Consider the following 18,547-nt stretch of genomic DNA (forward strand, 5'->3'; position numbering starts at 1 on the left):
AGTTTTTGCTGCATATTTCCAGTGTTTTGATGGTTAGAGCCTTTTGCAAACAAAGCGTGTCATTATGACACTGGAGCAGCTGTTTAGACCTGTGTGTGAACTATTAAGAGAATGTGTTGTTTCATTGGACGGCTGCGTCAAAGCCCCCCAAAAAAAACTGTAAATGTACAGATGTGGAAACGCTGCCACACTTTGGCTGATGAAGGTTTCACAGGATGTGTTTAGATGATTATTAGTAGAAGGGAAATATTTATAATACTTCTAAACTCAGTCACTCAGTAGAATTTTGGTTTTAAAGATTCTGAATCTACTACAATCTGTTTTTTCAAAGTTTTAAAACACAAAATCCAAAAACGTTTGACTCACAGACAAGACAGAGACCAACGGCAGCAGCAAGCAGCAGAGCACAGAGCACCAGCAGCAGCGCTCTCTCTGTGACCTTTGACCTCCCACCTGCAGAGGTTAGTAAGAACACGAACAGACAATGTCTGTATTTGTATTCAGGTTTAGTAAACATGTTGCAGAGGCTGCTGATGGTGTCTGACATCTAACAGGAGACATGAGATGGTTTAATTTCTATTATTACTTCCTTCCTTTTGTCTTTGTACCAATATAAATGAAAGAATTATAGCATCTAACATTTATTTAATGCTTAGTTTTTTAACTGTTAATTCACTTCTTCTCTGTCTGTGTGTTTCTCCAACCTGAAGGAGGTTTCATGATCTTAACTTCATCGTAAGTGGTTTCAGGTGAAGAACACTTTTCTGCAACACAAAACCAAACAGCTGGTAAAATCTGCTCACGGAGCCTAAAGGTAAATCTTTATGTGTGAACAAATGTTTATTAGTCAGAAAACAGTCAAATGCACTAACAACAACATAGTGTTTAAGTTTAAAACGATACTAAACTATAAATGAAACTCTGGAGAATCTGTCTGACAGCTTGTTTTATTACTAATGAAATATTGTGATTTACTGTAAATCGCGACGCATCGTATGATCGTCCTTCATCGTGAACATATGAAGACTACGAACATATACAGTCAACGACAGGTTCAGTCTCACCTTTGTTTTCCTTTGATGCTGTGAACTTGACATCAGCGTAAACGACCTCGGCTTCAGGCATTTTGCTGCTGTGATCACTGAAGCGTTTGATAGAACTAGAACCAGACTACAGACTGTGACTTCCTGTAACACAGCGATGAGGAAGCACTTCATAAACTGGTCTTCCTCATTTATTTCTTTGAAGTTTTAACATTTCTACTGATGCATCAATAAGTTAATTTTTTTCTGAATAACATGTAATTTGCACGTTTTGGGAGTGATCAGTCATTTATTAATTGTGTTCAGTTTCTCACAATGAAGCTGTAATAACACAATCACTTTAGTACATTTTATATAATGTATGAAAGGAGACAGAAATTATAGACTCAATGAATGAAAATATTTTTACATCATGATGAACAGTGGTCACATTTCGTGTATCAACTCAATCAAACCTGTTAAATCCTACTTATTTGAGTTTGTCTGTGTTCAGAGCTTCCATGATGGAAACCTGAAGAACAGACACACGCTGTGATCTAAAATACTAATGTACAGCTTTAATAATTAAAAAGTAAAGTGAAGCGAGACTTTAAAGATGTGATTTTGCAGCTTATTTAAACAGAACATGCACCAAGTTGAGAGCAGGAGATTGTGGAGGCCTCAGGGAGGTCGTTCCACGCTGTTATTCACTAACAGACGCGCTGCTCAGCGTCTCCATCGTGACCTGAGGACGTCTCAGTGATGAGCGTTAGGACGACGTCCAGGTGCTGCTGCTTTCTCACATATGTGTTTCTGAGGGTCACTGCAGACTCTGTCAAACCAACACCTCAGGTCTTTGGCTCCTCCTTTAAGCCCCATCCTCACACAGTCCTCTCCCTCTGCATGAGTTCCTGCATAGTTGTCCGGCTGCTTCGAGCTCCAGAAAGAACAGCTGACAAATTCAGAACAAACAGTAAACAATCATGTCACCAGAACTGATACGTGGTTTTGAAAACGATCAACAGTCCAACCTTGTGTTCAGAGGTGAGTCGTCCACCCACAACCATCTGCCTTCTTCCTCTGAGTCTGTCAGTCCGATCCAGAACTTGTCCTGAGCATCATTCATTTTCCCTCTAACTCTGTTCTCCAGGAACCTCTGACCAGGAACAGACGGTGAGGTTTAGTGTGTGATCGGTGTTCATAAGTGTTCAGATGTAAAGAGTTGAAGCAGCTGCAGTGTTTCTCCATTCAAAAAAAGATAATGCTTAAAACTTTTTGTAATTTAATTACATGTAAATTTTCCATGTAATTTTATCACATTTTATGATCATTAAAAGAGGTGACGGTAAATTCAGTCAGTTTAAGGTTATGCCATTAAATTACATAACTTAAAAATAAATTATTACGTAAAGTTAATGCAATTTTACACGTAAACCTTACATTTGTTCAAATACCTGATTTACAGGTAATGAGGAACCTTATATTAAATTGTGAAATATCTACATAAAATAAGACAAGACATACTTTAATGATTCCCTGGGGGAAATCACGTATTCTGCATTTGACCTCTTCCCTCACTAGTAGAGGCCATGTATTACTACATACATACACACATTTACTGCAGGACCTGGTGGGCCTCGAACCAGCAACCTCCTGCTTACGAGACTAACTATACTCACTGAGCCATCACAAGTCTGCTCATACTTGATTTAAAATGTTAAATATAATTATAGGTATAGATTTATAAGGTTAATTGCTTATTTATGAACACTGAAAGAGTTTGATGACTCCAGCCCAGTTGATGCCACTGGGAAATGAGCTTTTGCCCAAGGGAATCAGTAAAGTATGTCATTTATATTATACTTAATAATCATAAATATGTTGTGTTTCTACCTGCTCCTCTTCACTGTCCACCTGCACCAGATCTGCTCCTTGACCTTTACAGACACTTCTGCTCTGGTCCCAGGTCAGTTTATAGGAGGAGAAATAATAACAGCTTCCTTCATGTTGATCCCAGCCTGGTTCACACGTTGGACATGGTTCAGCTTTGAACGCATGAAAGAAATAGAGGAGAAAAAAACGTTTACCTGTTTTGGTGACGTGAGAGTTTTGTGTTTCAACTGTCACAGAGAAAATGAACTTTCCTTCTCTCTCACAGTTGATTCTCATCACACTGACTCCCTGAAGAATCCTAATCAGCAGCTACACAATATTACGTTGGTAGATTTAAATTATTTATATTTATTGATTTATTTTCATCATGTGAAGATGCACGATAATGTTTTTAAACAGTTTAAAACCCACAATTTACCTGCAGCCTTTTCATTAACCTCTTAGGACCTGGCGAACACATGCGTGTACATCACATTATGGGTTTTATTACCACAGTAATTACTGTAATAAAATGTGATTTACTGTAAATCATTACTGTAATGTAATTCTGCCCAGTTGAGCCTTTTTGGCCACGTAAGTGGACGCTAACACCGCCCTCTAGTGGTGGCGGAAGAGTAAAACACGCTACAGGTAAAATTCAATATGGCGGAAAGGAAGGGGACGTTGGTGGTCACTTCAAACCGAAACATCGTCAAGGCAAGTTCAGTCTCACCTTTCAGAAGTTGGAGAATTTCCTTAGTTCGACAATGGTCAGAGGCTGATAAAAAGTTAAAAGTTAAAATCAGGGAGCGTAAAAACATGAACAACAAAACAAAAATATGATTCGTGGCTTCATATGTGTATGCTTTTAAATAGCACAAACTCACAGAGACGGTAAATAACAACGGCAGCAGCTGCCAGCAGAGCACTGAGAAGCAGCAGGGCCACTCTCTCTGATCTGACCTTTGACCCCGTGTTGGACTCTGCTCGTTCACCTGTTGGACACATGGAGGAGAGTGGACACGATGACATGAACGACGGCTCTAAAGAAACGCAGCCTCCTCACAAATGACGCGTCTGCATCAAATCCACTGTTGCTGCAGGTTTTTCACTCACCTGTTCTCTGGCTGTCAATCATCCTCATGTCTGTCACTCTTTGGTTTTCATAAATATCTGTGGAACCAGAGACTTTATTCATCTCTGCTGCTGCTGCTGTAAAACTAGATCTCATTATTTAACATCATAATGTTCCTGTTTTCTCTTTTGACACATTCTGACACGTTTACATTTGTATTTGTACATTTTCATTTTGACATTGTTGTAACTGAGCTGATTATCAGATGAATCAAACCTTCTTCATCATCGGTTCCTGAACAGTTGAAGAGAATTTTGGGTTCCGCTCCTCTAGACCTTTCTTACTGTAGCAGTGTTCTGTTAAAGCCCGTTACAGACGTGCAGGTTTCACCCAGGACACAAACAGTCACTTTGTTAAACCCACATAAAGACATTTAAGACGTCGTCTCACCTTTGGTGTGTTTCTGTGCACGGCTCATTGTGCTCAGTCGTCCAGGTCTTCACTTCAGTCTTAGTGCTGTCAGTCGGTGATGAAGCTCACATGAAAACTAACTGTTAGAGTCACATTGAAGACTCACCCTTAAAAGTCCTTAACTCCTATTTTAGTTGTGCAGCATCAACAGCTGCTTTTGACTCTGAGTCATCGTCAGTTTCCATTGCTTCATTAATTTGGTTTTGTGTATATATAAAAACTTTCTCACACCCAGAGATGGACAGATTAGAAGATTTTACAGCTAAACATGATCTGTAAATTCATCTGTTTATATTTAGTTTGTATGTGTGACTTTACACTTCCTTCCCTCATTTAGCTTTGTCTTTTGTGGCACAAACCTACTGAGGACAGTTTTAGATAAGAAATATTTCTGAATATGTTACACAGAACGGAACCCAAATGCATTCACAGGCTAGGATGGCAGATCCCAATTGGAGTTTATTATAAATACACCGAAAATACAATGAACTAAGGGTCACTACCAGAGTAGGCAAAAGGTTCCCTAAACAAACTAAACAGAAATACACTGCCGAGCAGGAGTAGCTACAAACACAAAATAAGGAAACTGAAAATCACTGCACTGAGCAGGTCAAAGATAACTGTGAGCAAACAAAACTTCAAACACTACAGAACTGGGCTCTTCGCCTCTCTGCAAAAATTCTAATGTAACAAATGAAAATAACAGAGCTGCACACAACCTAACTCACACGTAACCAACCGTGGTACAAGAAGCCAGAGCTCGAGGTCAGACTGGTTCAAACACAAGGTCCACCATGAAACACAACTGGAGGAGTCTCCGTCCTCCACTTAAATAGTCCTCCAGTTAATGATGCTCCCGGAGGGAGACCAGCTGCTCAGTGCCGCCCTCTGAGGTTGGGAGGAGATTCACAACAGAATAACCCCATGTGGCAATGTTCTGTCTTCTCTAAATCTTTGCTTGTTTGTAGACGACTGTAACCACCTGCCCACATCTAATGCATGTTTGCATCTGGTTTAGACATTCATTTCATCAGTTCATCATAAAGATTCATTCATGCAGCTTCTTGGTAACAAGATACAATATCTAATATTTAATGTTATATATAATATAAATATTTAGGAGGACCCAAACGCACAGCTCAGAGACAGGACTTGAGTAAAATAGGACTTTAATAATGACGGCACCAGAACAGCAGGCAACAGGGTGGTCGGACAAAAACAAAAACAAAAACAACTCCAGCAACAGGCACAAGGCTGAAGGCAGAGTCAAAGCAGACACGAGTCATAACAGGGATTTACTGGAGTGATTGCTGGAAGGTTTCACTACGGAGACGTAACAAACGATCTGGCAACAAACTTCTTCTTCTTCTTCTTCTTGTTTATCGCGGTTTGCAAACTTGGTGCATTACCGCCACCCTCTGTATTTGAATGTGCATCGTTCATAACCACACAAAAACACTGTTTTGTTCTCTACCCTCTAACCCGTCTGCACTATAAAACCCCGCTCTGTGTCCTCTTTCCTGTTCACCTGACAGCATCTCTAGAATGACTCACCTGCTCATTCAGCTCATCCCTCATCCTCCCATTTTAACCCAGATGCCCAGATGATGAACTGCAGCCTTTACAATAACCTGAATCCTTTTCCTCCTAGACTTGATGTCAGACGTAGCGTTGATGACTCCCGCTATGAAAGTCCCCCACTTCTTCTTTTTATCCCGCTCCCTCTTTTCCTCCTGCTGCTTCCTTTCCTCATCTTGAAGTCCTTCCCCTCCTGTGCTCCTCATCTCACTCCTCTCCACTTCTTTCACGGCCTCTACAGACGTCATACTCTTCTTCTTCCTCACCTGCTGCACCCTGACTTCCTTCTTTAAAACCTCACACCCCCTGAACGCAACGCTGTACTTTCCTCCACAGTTGCAGCACTTTGGCTCCACCCCCTCACCACATTCCCCATAGTCATGTTCACCTCCTCTTCCTTCTCTTACAGACCAGAGCCACGTGTCCAGACTCCTGGCAGTTATAACATCTCACCGGACTTGGAACCAACTCTCTGTCTGAATACTTAACAAACCCAATAGACACATGCTGAGGCAGCTCCACACCATCAAACTCCACCACCACCATCTGTCTCCACTCTTTCTATGCCTTTTTACCTTTTTCCTTTTTGCCTTTTCACTGCTACTGGGACTCGTTTATCACCTTTTTACATCCACTCCCAGAAATGAAACCAAGAGGAAACACGATTCACTACATTTGCAAAGAATTTGTTACCTGAGCTTTATGTATTTACATTGAAGCTAAAGCAGCACATTTTTGAAAACTCCAGCTTGACTGGATTTCAGACGTGTGAGACTCAGCGTTGTCCACTTTCAGCTGGTTTCTCACAAACACTTCGTGCCGCTCCATTACACGTTATGTCAAACCAACACTTCAGCTTATAAGCTCCTGTTTTCATTCCCATAATAGCACAGTCCTCTCCAGCAGGATCTTCTCCAGTCCAGTTGTCTGGTCCTGTGCCGTGCCAAAACGACAAACTGGGAAATGTTGAACATAAAGGTTCATGTCAGTGACATTGTTAACGTTGATATAGAAAGAAGGTTTCCACGAGTCCAACCTTGTGTTCAGAGGTGAGTCGTCCACCCACAACCATCTGTCTTCTTCCTTTGAGTCTGTCAGTCCGATCCAGAACCAGTCGTTATAACTATTCATTTTTCCTCTAATTCTGTACTCGAGGAACCACTGACCAGGAAGAGATGGTGAAGTTTAGTGTGTGATAAAGTGTTCAGATGTGATGAAGCTGCTGCAGTGTTTCTACCTGCTTTTCTTCACTGTTTATCTGGACCAGATCTGCTCCTCGACTTTTACAGTCACTTCTGCTCTGGTTCCAGGTCAGTTTATTGGAGGAGAAATAATAACAGCTTCCCCCATGTTGATCCCAGTCTTTTGGACATGGTTCAACTTTGAACATGGTAAAGGACGTTTTTCAGTAATTTGGAAGCAGGAAAAACATTTAAGCAGTTACATTACTAACTTTTAATTTTGCAGCCAACACAGAAAACCTGACTGTTTTTTATTTTACAAATGAGGTCTTTACATTTGGAGATTTTATACATTCTCACCTGTGAGATTCCTCTTTAAAGCTTTAATTTCCCGTTCCATTGTTTGCAGATTTTTCTTGGTTTGGAAATTATCAAAAGCTGAAAAAGAAAAATCACTGAAGATGAGTTATGCAACAAAAACAACTGTTAAAAATATATATGGTAATGTGCTTCAACCATCAACTGTAAAATAAATTCTAAAAAACAAATGATATTTTATAGTTGTAAATTCTTCTTTTCAAACAAAGATCTCTCGTGATTTCATTTAATTCTATTATTGACAATCAAACTTGGTTTGTGTTTCTCAGCTTTACATGAATTTAAAGGCATTTTAATGAATAACTCTTACAAACTCACAGAGCCCAATGACAGCAGCTGCCAGGAGGCCACAGAGAAGCAGCAGGGACGCTCTGGCTGGGGTGACCTTTGACCCTTTGTTTGATGCCTCTTGTTGAATACCTGTATCTGAAAACATGCAGGAGCTTGTTACCAGTTACTCTGGGGCATCATTTACCCAAAATGTGAGCAGGTTGTTTTAACGAAGCTCAGTGACACAACTGAACAGTATAACGTGATCACCTCTTGGTGACACAAATCAACGTTTGTCTAAGCGAAGTGGGGTAAGGAGTCTGTGAAGCAACAGGAGGGTACCTTGTGAAACAGTCGATGTTTTGGGCAAAAGGCTGTAATCACAGTCACTTCCTCCTTTTGGAACTAACAATAAACTAACAAGTGGTTTTCGTTTTTTTTTTGGTTAAATGACATTCACAAAGAGCGGATGACGTTTCATTCATACTAAGAAGCAGAATTCACATCCTGATGGAAGCTATTTTTATGTGTAAAACACAACTTTTAGTTTTTTAAGTGTATTATACACACAGTTACACAGTTACGGTACACAATTAACTCAGGTTCATCTCAGAGTTGCTGTATTTAGTTTCCACTCTGAGCATCAGCGGCTCCTAACAGACAAAGCTCTCATTTAAAAACACAGACATTAACTTTTGACCTTACTGCCGACCTGTTTAGTCGCTTTGTTTCCTACTGACCTGACGGTTTCGCAGCAGGTTGGGATTTTAAGATGCTGATTTCAGAGTAAGTTGTGTCATAACCTGAAGTAGACGTTTCTGCAACACAAAGACAAACTGCTGTTGAATGTGCTTCATTAATCTGACTCATCATGAACATTAATATTCAGACAAATTCTGACAAACAAAACATATTTACAGGTTTTGGTGGATTATGAGCAGTTTACAAGACAAAAACTCACTAACTAACTAGCTGTGTGAAAATAAAACTTTACATATCTTATATTAAACATACCTCTTTTAGTTTAATAAGACTCACCTCTTTCATTCTCCTTGGTTCTAGTGAATGTGACATCAGAGTACAAAACCTCTTCTCCGCTCATTTTAATACTGTCTGGTCATTAGAGAGTTTGGAACCCAAATAATTTCTCCACAGACTGAAGAAAGTGCTTCCTGTCAGATCTAAAAATAAGGAAGTTTAAACAGCATCTTCCTTTAGAACGGTTTTTAACTTCTCATTTTAGATGCCAGTAATTCTTCAATTATTCCTCTTTAACTTTAGCTGTTCAGTCAGTTTACACCTATCGAGGACGTCTTGAATATTTTTTTCATGACAGCACAAATACATGTATTTTGTTTTTTTATGTCTTTATAATTATAAAAACGGTGAAAATGCACTGTGTGTGTGACTTTAGATATGTCATTGAAGTCGTCTGCGGATATTACGCCATAAAGTAAGCACGAACTCCATCCAATTAACAAGCACCGATCTTAACTGACTAATCCTGGATCCAATCAAACACCGTGGTTTTGGTAGGTGGGCGGGGTTTAGTTGTTGTAGCGACAAGGAGGCTCTTCGCTGTCTTTCCGGCCAACTTGGCTGAAGTACACTAGGACGACGCCGACTGCTGAGTAAAGTTAGTGCCCTGCTGGTGTCCAAGTCCCCGCATGGCTCCCAGCGCCCAGTTGAAGGAGGCAATAGCCGATGTGCAGGAGGGGATCCGCGCTGTCCTGCTCGGGCCGCCCGGAGCGGGGAAGGGGACTCAGGTAGGCGAGCTAGCTGTTAGCCGTTAGCTTGGATAATGTCAGTGTGAAGAGCATGGTGGGGTTTACACAAGCTAATGCTAACGTCAGTGCTAACCTACCTGCTGCTGAGTTAAACATCAGTACTAATTCAAACGTTATGACAACCTCCTTAAATGAACACAAGCGATCAAACGATCTTCATGACGAAATTAGCTTCTCGTTAAACCATCTTAACCCGCGGCTTAAGATCAGCCTTATTGTACTTTGCCAAATCGGTCCAGTTCAAAACCACAACTGGACGATGGAATCAGTTTAAAACACACATGCATCCTAAGCTCTCCCGAAGACTCCAGATGCATAATAAAATAAACAACAGGCAGTTACAGATATGAAGTGAATACGTTTTACATATTTAGACCTTTTGCTGCAGTGTTGTATCAACAGATACCAGATGCCAAACTACAGACACTGCATGTGTGCTTAATACACATTATAGAGGATAATATTAAGAAGTCTCTGGGTGCTCTAGCAGAAAGCTGTTTTAAGGTATGATCTTTGTTTGCATTAAATTAATGTTAAAACAGCATTAAAAGTTGACGATTGTAATGTTCTGAATGCAGGAAAGTAGATCTGTCATGGAATGCGTTGAGTCAGGAGCTTGTGCAGGACCACGCCATAAGGCGTGTGTCGACATGAGCTCCCTCAGTCTGTGTGGTGTAATATTCCATCAGCCATGTGCACATGCTCCGACAACTTGGACAGATTGTACATTTGTGTTGAGTGGAGCTGTAATCTGGTCGTTACTAAATCATAAGTGCTCTAGATTTACTCAGGAGGATGTTGGTATATTGATTACTAATAAATAAGCAACTAGTTTAACTTATTTGTTTGCAAATTTAATCATATTTTGTAGACTAGCACTTGGTAGAATACAACTGAAATTGATTGTTCCTTTTTGAATGATAACTGATATTTCCTGTCTTTTGATAAATACTGTTAACATGAGGGGCTTTTTTACCTGTAGGCTCCTCGACTAGCAGAGCAGTACTGTGTCTGCCACCTGGCCACAGGAGACATGCTGAGGGCCATGGTGGCGTCTGGCTCCGAGCTCGGCAAGAGGCTCAAGGAGACCATGGATGCAGGCAAACTGGTGAGATTTCCTCCCATCTGCTTCTCATGAGCTCTGTGTGTTTTCCTTTCTCTGCCCCTTTGCTCTGTTGGACTCTGGTTTTAAAGTCTTTCATGTTCAGTCTCACATCACCACATGTGGGATGTTTTGTCTTCAGTAACATCTGCCAAGATGATTTACAACCATTTAGGAAAAACACAAATGCGCAGATTAAAAGTTAATTTCTTTTTTAAATCTTTTTAACTATAGAAATTCTAATTAGGAAAAACAGTTTTGCTATTTTGGCAGGACATAATTTTATAGTGATGTGTGTCAGATGCTACTGCTGTGCACACTGGTATTGTTGACTGTGATGAGCTCACACAGGCTGTAGGCTGTAGTTTAGTGGTCAAGATAAGGACCTAATGTTGTTCCTCCAGGTCAGCGATGAGATGGTCGTGGAGCTCATAGAAAAGAACCTGGACACACCGCCGTGTAGGAACGGGTTCCTCCTGGACGGCTTCCCCCGAACGGTCAAACAGGCAGAGATGGTTTGTTCAAGTATACACGTTACTTTCCTCCTTAGATGCTTTTCAGACATTAATTTATTCTAAATTAGTGCATAATTCAGCATGTAGTATTCTGATTATTGGATTAGTTGTGATCTACCTTTGTGTCCTCCAGCTGGATAACTTGTTGGACAAGAGACACGAGAGGCTGGACTCTGTGATTGAGTTTGCTATAGAGGACTCCCTGTTGGTCCGCAGGATCTGTGGCAGGTAAGAGCGACGGACATTGAGGTGTGTTTTTATGCCCAGACACCCAGTAGCTGCTAGATTAGTGGCTGACAAATTCCCAGGTTGGTACGTCTACAGTATGAGAATGTTGTTTTTTCAGTCTTGTCTTTCTCAGCAGTCTTAACTCAAAGTGAAGCATATTTTCTCAGGCATCATCAAAGTTTTCCTTTATGTTAAGCATTTATGTTTGGGTGTGAACAGATTTGCCCTCATAACCCGCCTCACATGCACAGATGTGTAGATCAGCTGTTATGTGTGTCGATGTTTACCCGAGACCCTCCACCTCTGGGCCACTTGGTGGCAGTCAACATTGTGTCATTTGGGTCAGTTCAGTTTGTTAGTCTGGTTTCTCCTGCCGCTCAGTGGCCAAACTGCAGTTTGCAGTACAGTTTGGATAAACACATCAAGTATGTTAAGAGTAAACAAAAAGGCAAAGTAGTAAATGTATGCGTTTGAGTTGCCAGCTGTCGCTAGACAAAGCATAACGCTAACTACTTAAGCTGCCATCTTTCTGTCCACTGGGTTCTTTGTGGATGGAAGGACGAGGCAGCTGCTGCTTGTTGCCCAAGAAGGACAAGGGCAGAGTGTGGGATGAGCCGTGAGTGAGTCACCGGCTGTCCACCTCTCTGTCCTCTTCTCCACTGGCTCTAATTCCTCCTTCGTCTTTGTCCTGCCCTCCACCCCTTCTTACCGTCTTCTCTCTGGTTCCCCAGACTCATCCATCAGCCAAGTGGCCGCTCCTACCACGAGGAGTTCAACCCCCCCAAAGCGCCCATGAAGGATGACGTAAGTAGTTTCGCTATTAACCCACTTACAAACCACTCGTGGCTAAACTGCCACCTACATCAAGTAGGTGCCAGGAAAAAGGTGACCAGCAGCCAGTTTCAATAAAAAGCTTTGACGCATTTGAGATTAATAAGATTAACTATTGATTTAGTAGATATGACGTATCTGATAAAAAGCCACCGACCTTATTCAATTGAGATTAATGCTGTATGTGTGTTCATGAAGACATCTGTCACACCAGATGTGTTTCAAACCTGCAACATGGATTGTTAATGTGAAGAGAGAAGCATTATGACGCTGATTGTTTTATCGATTGAACCGAGTCCGTTTTTTACAGGTTGGGCACAGATGGGTTTTTAAAATCCCACGTGTGTAAATGATAGGGTTGTTCCATAAAACGTATTAAATGACTCATCTCCCACTTGGATTTACGACCTTCATTAAACGCCTGCTGATGAGTCGATGTGTTATAGTGAAATACGAGCAGCACATGGCATCGTCCAGCTTTAAAGTGGGCTCAACCTGCAAATCAGGTCTGCAACAGGTAGAATGCTCCACATGTTGTTCCATTTACATTGTGATGGTTCAATAATCCTGCAACCTGTAACTTGTAGGTGATTGAAGCTCAGTTGACTCAGTCACAAGCACAGTCCCTGTGGCCTGTGACGTTTATAAACGATTTCACCAGACCTGCTGAAAACACAGTTATTTAGAGTTATGACAGCAGATAAATTAGGACATCAGTGCATCCAAGAGGCTTATGTAACGCTGCATGAAACACACTGTGTGTCTGAGAGACTAGAGCAGAAAGGCTCAACTGACGGAACATCAGAATGTGATTTATAAGGTGAGTTTAGCAAATGCTTCAGTCAACAGACTGTAGCACCACCTGTTAGACATGAGTTAAGCTGGATACACGTAATCATGAGTGATCTGTAAACATGATACCCGGGTGTGGTGAGGAGGTAGAGGCGTGTAGTGACACTTAATTAAGTTGGTTTGTTCAGGAGCGCTGACCTGGTTTATGCCTGAATGGCTCCGTCCTGCTCTGTCACTTCACGCCCATTGGTCTCCTTTTGTCCCACTCTGCTCTCAGGTGACCGGCGAGCCGCTCATCCGCCGCAGCGACGACAACGAGAAGACGCTGCACTCGCGCCTGGACGCCTACCACCGGCAGACGGCCCCCCTGGTGCAGTACTACAGCGCCCGGGGCCTGCACACGGCCATCGACGCCTCGCTCAACCCCAACGTCGTCTTCGCCTCCATCGTAGCCGCCTTCACCGCTGCCACGGAGGTCCCGGCCCGTGCCACCGCCTGTAAAGACCAAGTGTTCTTCATTTAAAGTTTCTTTCCCGTAATCCTCCTCCCCGCGTTCTTTTCCCCCTCAGTGGCAACAGAATGTAACTGTATGTGTGAACCTGGAATTTGGACACTGAGCCTTTTGAAGATCCAGCAGATTGAAGCAACTCCGTCCCTGTTGTAGAAACAGACGAGATTGCATAGTTGTCTGTTCTTCATCCACATTCAAGACAAGGAGGCAGAACTGATCCATAAGCACTCGGCACCTGCTGCTGCTTCCTCTGCTTTTCTCTGTAGACCAGTCAAATGTGAGCTTTTGACATTTGGAAGTGACACACTGTTTCCTTCGCTGAATGGTCGGCTATTGTTGAACTAATGACTTTGGCCTTCTTACTTCAGTGTCTTTGATTCTCGCACTCCAGTGGTGGATGTTTTGTTTGTCCTCATTTTATTCTTAAAGTGGAGACATGAGAGGCATCAGACATGCACTGTCAAACCTGCCAGTCATTTCAAATGCACCTCACAGAATCAAATTCCTTTTATTCGTCCCCTCCAACAATAGTTGTAAGAGGGAAAATCAAGGATCCATGAAATGATTTAACCGTTTTATCCACGGAGCCACAGCTTCATGCTGCAACAGGTTTGTTTCAGACATTAGCTGCTATTAAACTAAAGGCACTGAAGCAGGTTTCAGTGCTGCTGATGCTTCGTTGTGAGACCTCGAGTTCAGCACAAATGAACGAAAAGGTCCAAATGTCCAGTTTCCTCAAACTCTGGGACTTTCCTTTTGTTTATTATCCTCTTTCTGCTGGACTCATGATTGAGCTTTGGACGTTACATCAGCGACACTGCCTCGATGTGTCTGATGTGACCTACTCTCTTATCAGTCATTAGAACAGACCACCCGTTGTTTTCATGGAGCTGAAACTTTGACCCTGGCCTGATTAATGTGACATCATCTCAGACCACTGCACACTTGTAAGTGATCACCAGCAACCAGCTGCTGTGATTTTCCACAGGCGTTGTCTGTTATTGCTCATTGCTTTGTCTAGAATTTAATTAGATCCAACTGCATTCCTTGGATGAGTTAACTTGTCTGGATCTGTGGGAGAATTCAAATTTGATACTGGATCGTACTTCACCCTGTTGTGTACATGAGGAAGTAACAGGCAGGCGAAGTCAAAAGCTCCAGGTTTAATATGTCACTTGGTTAAGTCAAAGTTCATCCAACTCTCATAATAATAATAATACAGCAGTTTATTTTCTCTTGTTTCTGGTGTAAAGTAGTTTCTTTGCGTCGCGATCCTGTCAGACCTCGTGCTGCTAACGCTGACGTCGCAGCTTGTACAAACTGAAACGGGACGAGGAGCGAAGCCACAGTCGACGTTCAGACACTGTTTTGTGTTGTTTTTCCTTTTTGTTGCAGTGAATTCCACTTTCACCGCTTTGTTCACGGCACCACTTTGACTGATGCTTCCTGTCACAGTGAACATAAAGGAGGAAAAAACACTGGGAGTGAAGCATTTGTCAGACGCCTTGGCTTTGTTTTGTGGCTCTTCCTGTGACGGTGGTTGTGGAGATTCGTCCTTGGCTCGTGTTCCTCTCCCACCTGCTGGTTTCCTCCCTGCTCTGTAGTCACCTGGTGTTTGTGTTCAGTGGAAACATCTTGCATGCAGACTGTGTTTCCTGCACCTTCCCTTGAATACTGATGTGTTTCTGTTCTCTTGGGGCTGTTGTGATGAAAAACAAAAGCAGATGCTGAGCGCTCCCAGAAGGCACATTTCAGGCTTTTATTGGCACAATCAGACAATTTCATGCTAGATTTCTCCTAATATTCTGGCGTGAGCTCAGTGAGGCCCGTTTCCTCTGCTCCTTTGGGAGTTCAGCCCAACTGAAGCCCTGTGGATTTAGTCTTTAAGTAAATTCTGGACACCTGATTCACTGAAGGTTCAGTTTCTAAGCATATTATGGCCCATGATTGTTTCTCCTGTGATTCACCTGAAGCCTTTCCGCCCCTCTCTCTCTTTCAGCTGGTTGAATGCTGCGCGGCTCCACTTCCCCCGAGCCCAAGGTTTGGAGCTGGAAAAAGAATTCGGGTGGGTGAACAGTTGGAGGGAGGGGAACCGGACAGTAGGGATCATGAGTTAAGACGTGTTGCAGTGGTGTCAGGCTCCTCAGGCTGGAATGAACAAAGGCATCTGGATCTGTCTCCTGTCTAATAAATGCTTTGCTTTTCTACAATAATCATATTTTGTCCATTTATGGGGGTTTTCCTTTTCTACCTCACTGAAACAAATATTAATGAAAGAATGTCACTTACACTATTTACAGTAGGTCCTTGTGTTCCAAAAGTCACACATTTATATAGTTTATTTGTAAAATAAGATAAAATTGTGTTTGATTGGTGAGTTTTAGTTCCTTCTGTGCTGACCAATAAAGTCCCTAAGTTAAATCCCAGTCTGGTTATGAAATGTGGCTGAATAGCAGGCTCACCTAAAGTTGGAGCGTTTCCTCCTTCTAATTGAATGTGAGCTGCTATTTATGTCTGAGGAAAGTCCAGCTGTGACAGTTTGGTTAAAATCAGTTTTATTTCCCTCTGTAAGAAAACCGCTCGGTGTGAAATCCAGTACATTGAACTACTGGAGATACTGGTAATATGTGTAGTTTGAATACGTAAGCAAACGATTCCACAGCCTGAATGAAATGTCACATTTTAATGGGATCTGGCTGGATTTAAATTGAAACGCTTTAGTTTTACTTGTCTCAGTTGTGCCTCTGGTGACAGGTTGTGTGTTGGATCCTTTTCAAAGCGCCTCTTTCTATTCCTCAGACTTGGATTCAAGAACGAACTGATTAGATCATGATGATATAAGATCACTGTGACCTCCTGTCTCTCTGACACCAGCCCCTGTAATTACAATAAATAAGGTTTGTTTATAAACAAACTCGTCTGACAGCATTTTGATTATGACTTCAACAGACGTTTAGACTCAGTAGAAATGAATTACAGTAGAAACTCAGAGCTGTGACCTCCGCTGGAATTTAGGTGATTTCAAAATTACACGGAAACGAAACTTCAGGTGCTGTTTAAACCACGACGTCTGAAGATGAAGCACGTTTATTCCTCCCAATTGTTTTACTTTGAAAGCGGAATAAGGACGTTTTAACAAGCAAGTGGAGCTGAACAACTTACGAAGCTCAATAAGAAGATTCTGAAATTACTGCAGAGACTGTTTTACTGTCGTTGATGCTTTCTTATTTGTACAACACCTTTAATTAAGCACTAATTAATGAGTCTTCTTGTGTCCTTATGATCTTTACTGTAAATGTGATTTTGTGAACCGGGCGGCGTGACGTCACGGGGCGGGGTTTCCGTAAGCCGACGGCTTTGCGTCACCGGCCGGGGCTTTCCTCCTGACGTCAGCGGGCGGCGGAGCGAGAGGCGACGCGGAGCGAGCTGCGGAGATTAGTCAGAGTTCAGCGCTGCGCTCGCGGAGCGCAGGAGACCAGAGGCCGCCACAGCCCGACGGAACAGAACCGGGCCCGGTAGCGGACGGCCGCGTGGACCCGCAGCGGCCGCAGAACAGGAGGGCGCCGCCGCGTCGAAGGAATCCGGTCCGGAGCGGGTGAGTACCGGCGGTGAGCCCTGCTGTTGGTGGGAGAGGTGCCGGAGGAAGGCTGTGATTAGCCGCACGTGAAGGCGCAGAGGCGACTGTTCATGTTAGGACTCACAGCGACAGAGTCATCGCTCCGACCAGAGGCAGGAAATAACGCGAGACAGAGCCGCTCGCGCAGGGAGGCGTCCAGCGACGGTTTCTGAGGAGAAGCAGCAAAATGGAAGCAGGGTCCGAGGTTGAGAGTTCAACTCCCGCCACTCCCAGCCCACTGTTTGCTCAGAGGACACGCAGCAGATGTGATGTAGACGCTCCCGCAGCTGGACGTCCGCTGTAAAACGCTCCATCACGGCGGCAGAGCGGCTGAACGGCGCTCGGCTTCCACGTCCTGTGACTCAGGCTGGAAAACGGTGGAGAACTTTTCCAGCTGGATTTCATGCAAAGGCTGTGGCCATAAAAACAACTAATGTGTTCTAATCTCCCCCTTAAACAAACAGAACTCTAATAATAAGCCTCCGTCAGGTTTCGCCTGGTGTGTTTGCAGTCAGTAAATGCAGATAAGCACCTGTTAAGGAGCTGCAAAGTCATTAAAGGCTCAAATATGATCTTTTCCATCTTTCTAAATAGTGATTAAAGCGTGACAGAAAACGCCTTAATTAGCGGGTCGATTCGCTAAATGACACAGAGGCAGTGGAAGCTTTACGATGGCTCCTTTAATTCCAAGGCAGAGCGGAAAACACCAGCGTGGACGCATGTTCTAACATGATTAGATCTGAATACACGGATGAGGAACTGGAGATGACGCCTGAGCGACATGTGGCTAAAAATCCAGCACGAAAACAAATGAGACACGGTTTCCTCATTTTTCACATCGTGGCTGAGGTTAACGAGGATGAATTCTGGAATCAGCTCAAAAGGTCCAAACGTCCAGCGGCCGTGGACCATTACCTCATGCACCGCGGCGCTGCCCCTCTGTTATTATGTGGCTCAGGTTTCACACAGTAGCTGGGAAACGAGGAGCTGCTGTCACACGAGCCGCTCCTGCTTCCGCCGCTTCCTCGGCCTCCGCTCGCGCCCAGTGTTTGCTCTCGAGGCGGCGCGAAGGGGTCCGCGCTCGGCGCCCGCAGGCCCGACATGAAACATTCAACAGACCCCGAACGCTCCTCTAATTATAGAAGCTCCCAGCCGGAATCTGGCTGCCTCCACCTTCCAGTGCATTGATGAGCATCACTGGACGGAGTGTGTGTGTGTGTGTGTGTGTGTGTGTGTGTGTGTGTGTGTGTGTGTGTGTGTGTGTGTGTGTGTGTGTGTGTGTGTGTGTGTGTGTGTGTGTGTGTGTGTGTGTGTGTGT

At 43.2% G+C, this 18,547-nt stretch overlaps 3 protein-coding genes across 4 annotated transcripts in view; 2 read left to right on the plus strand and 1 right to left on the minus strand.

Annotated features, from left to right (window-relative positions):
• Positions 1–993: 993 nt before the first annotated feature.
• LOC114866014 (uncharacterized) lies at positions 994–9,312 on the minus strand. Its single transcript, XM_041072974.2, has 13 exons — positions 8,886–9,312; positions 8,588–8,665; positions 7,896–8,003; positions 7,560–7,637; positions 7,256–7,398; positions 7,055–7,179; positions 6,795–6,974; positions 6,066–6,450; positions 3,782–3,956; positions 3,628–3,672; positions 2,916–3,067; positions 2,054–2,178; positions 994–1,974 (listed from the first exon to the last, which is right to left on the minus strand). The coding sequence occupies exons 1-13, from the start codon at positions 8,947–8,949 to the stop codon at positions 1,779–1,781; spliced, it is 1,854 nt and encodes a 617-aa protein (XP_040928908.1). The 5' UTR covers positions 8,950–9,312; the 3' UTR covers positions 994–1,778.
• A 94-nt stretch (positions 9,313–9,406) lies between these two features.
• Positions 9,407–15,826, plus strand: ak2 (adenylate kinase 2). Of its 2 annotated transcripts, XM_029166602.3 has the most exons (7): positions 9,411–9,613; positions 10,617–10,742; positions 11,141–11,251; positions 11,385–11,479; positions 12,211–12,283; positions 13,380–13,599; positions 15,613–15,826. In XM_029166602.3, exons 1-7 carry the CDS (start codon positions 9,515–9,517, stop codon positions 15,618–15,620), a joined length of 732 nt encoding a protein of 243 aa, XP_029022435.1. In that variant the 5' UTR covers positions 9,411–9,514; the 3' UTR covers positions 15,621–15,826. The 2 variants fall into 2 exon arrangements, with proteins under 2 accessions (XP_029022434.1, XP_029022435.1); XM_029166601.3 differs by lacking the exon at positions 15,613–15,826 and having other exon boundaries at positions 9,407–9,613; positions 13,380–15,405.
• A 980-nt stretch (positions 15,827–16,806) lies between these two features.
• Positions 16,807–18,547, plus strand: part of rnf19b (ring finger protein 19B) — a 17,456-nt gene continuing 15,715 nt past the window's right edge. Inside the window, exon 1 of the mRNA XM_029166600.3 lies at positions 16,807–17,208. The gene's annotated coding sequence lies outside the window, so the exon portion shown is untranslated. The remainder of the gene's footprint in view (positions 17,209–18,547) is intronic.

This window comes from Betta splendens, chromosome 11 (assembly GCF_900634795.4).
Source record: "Betta splendens chromosome 11, fBetSpl5.4, whole genome shotgun sequence".
Lineage (NCBI taxonomy): Eukaryota > Metazoa > Chordata > Actinopteri > Anabantiformes > Osphronemidae > Betta > Betta splendens.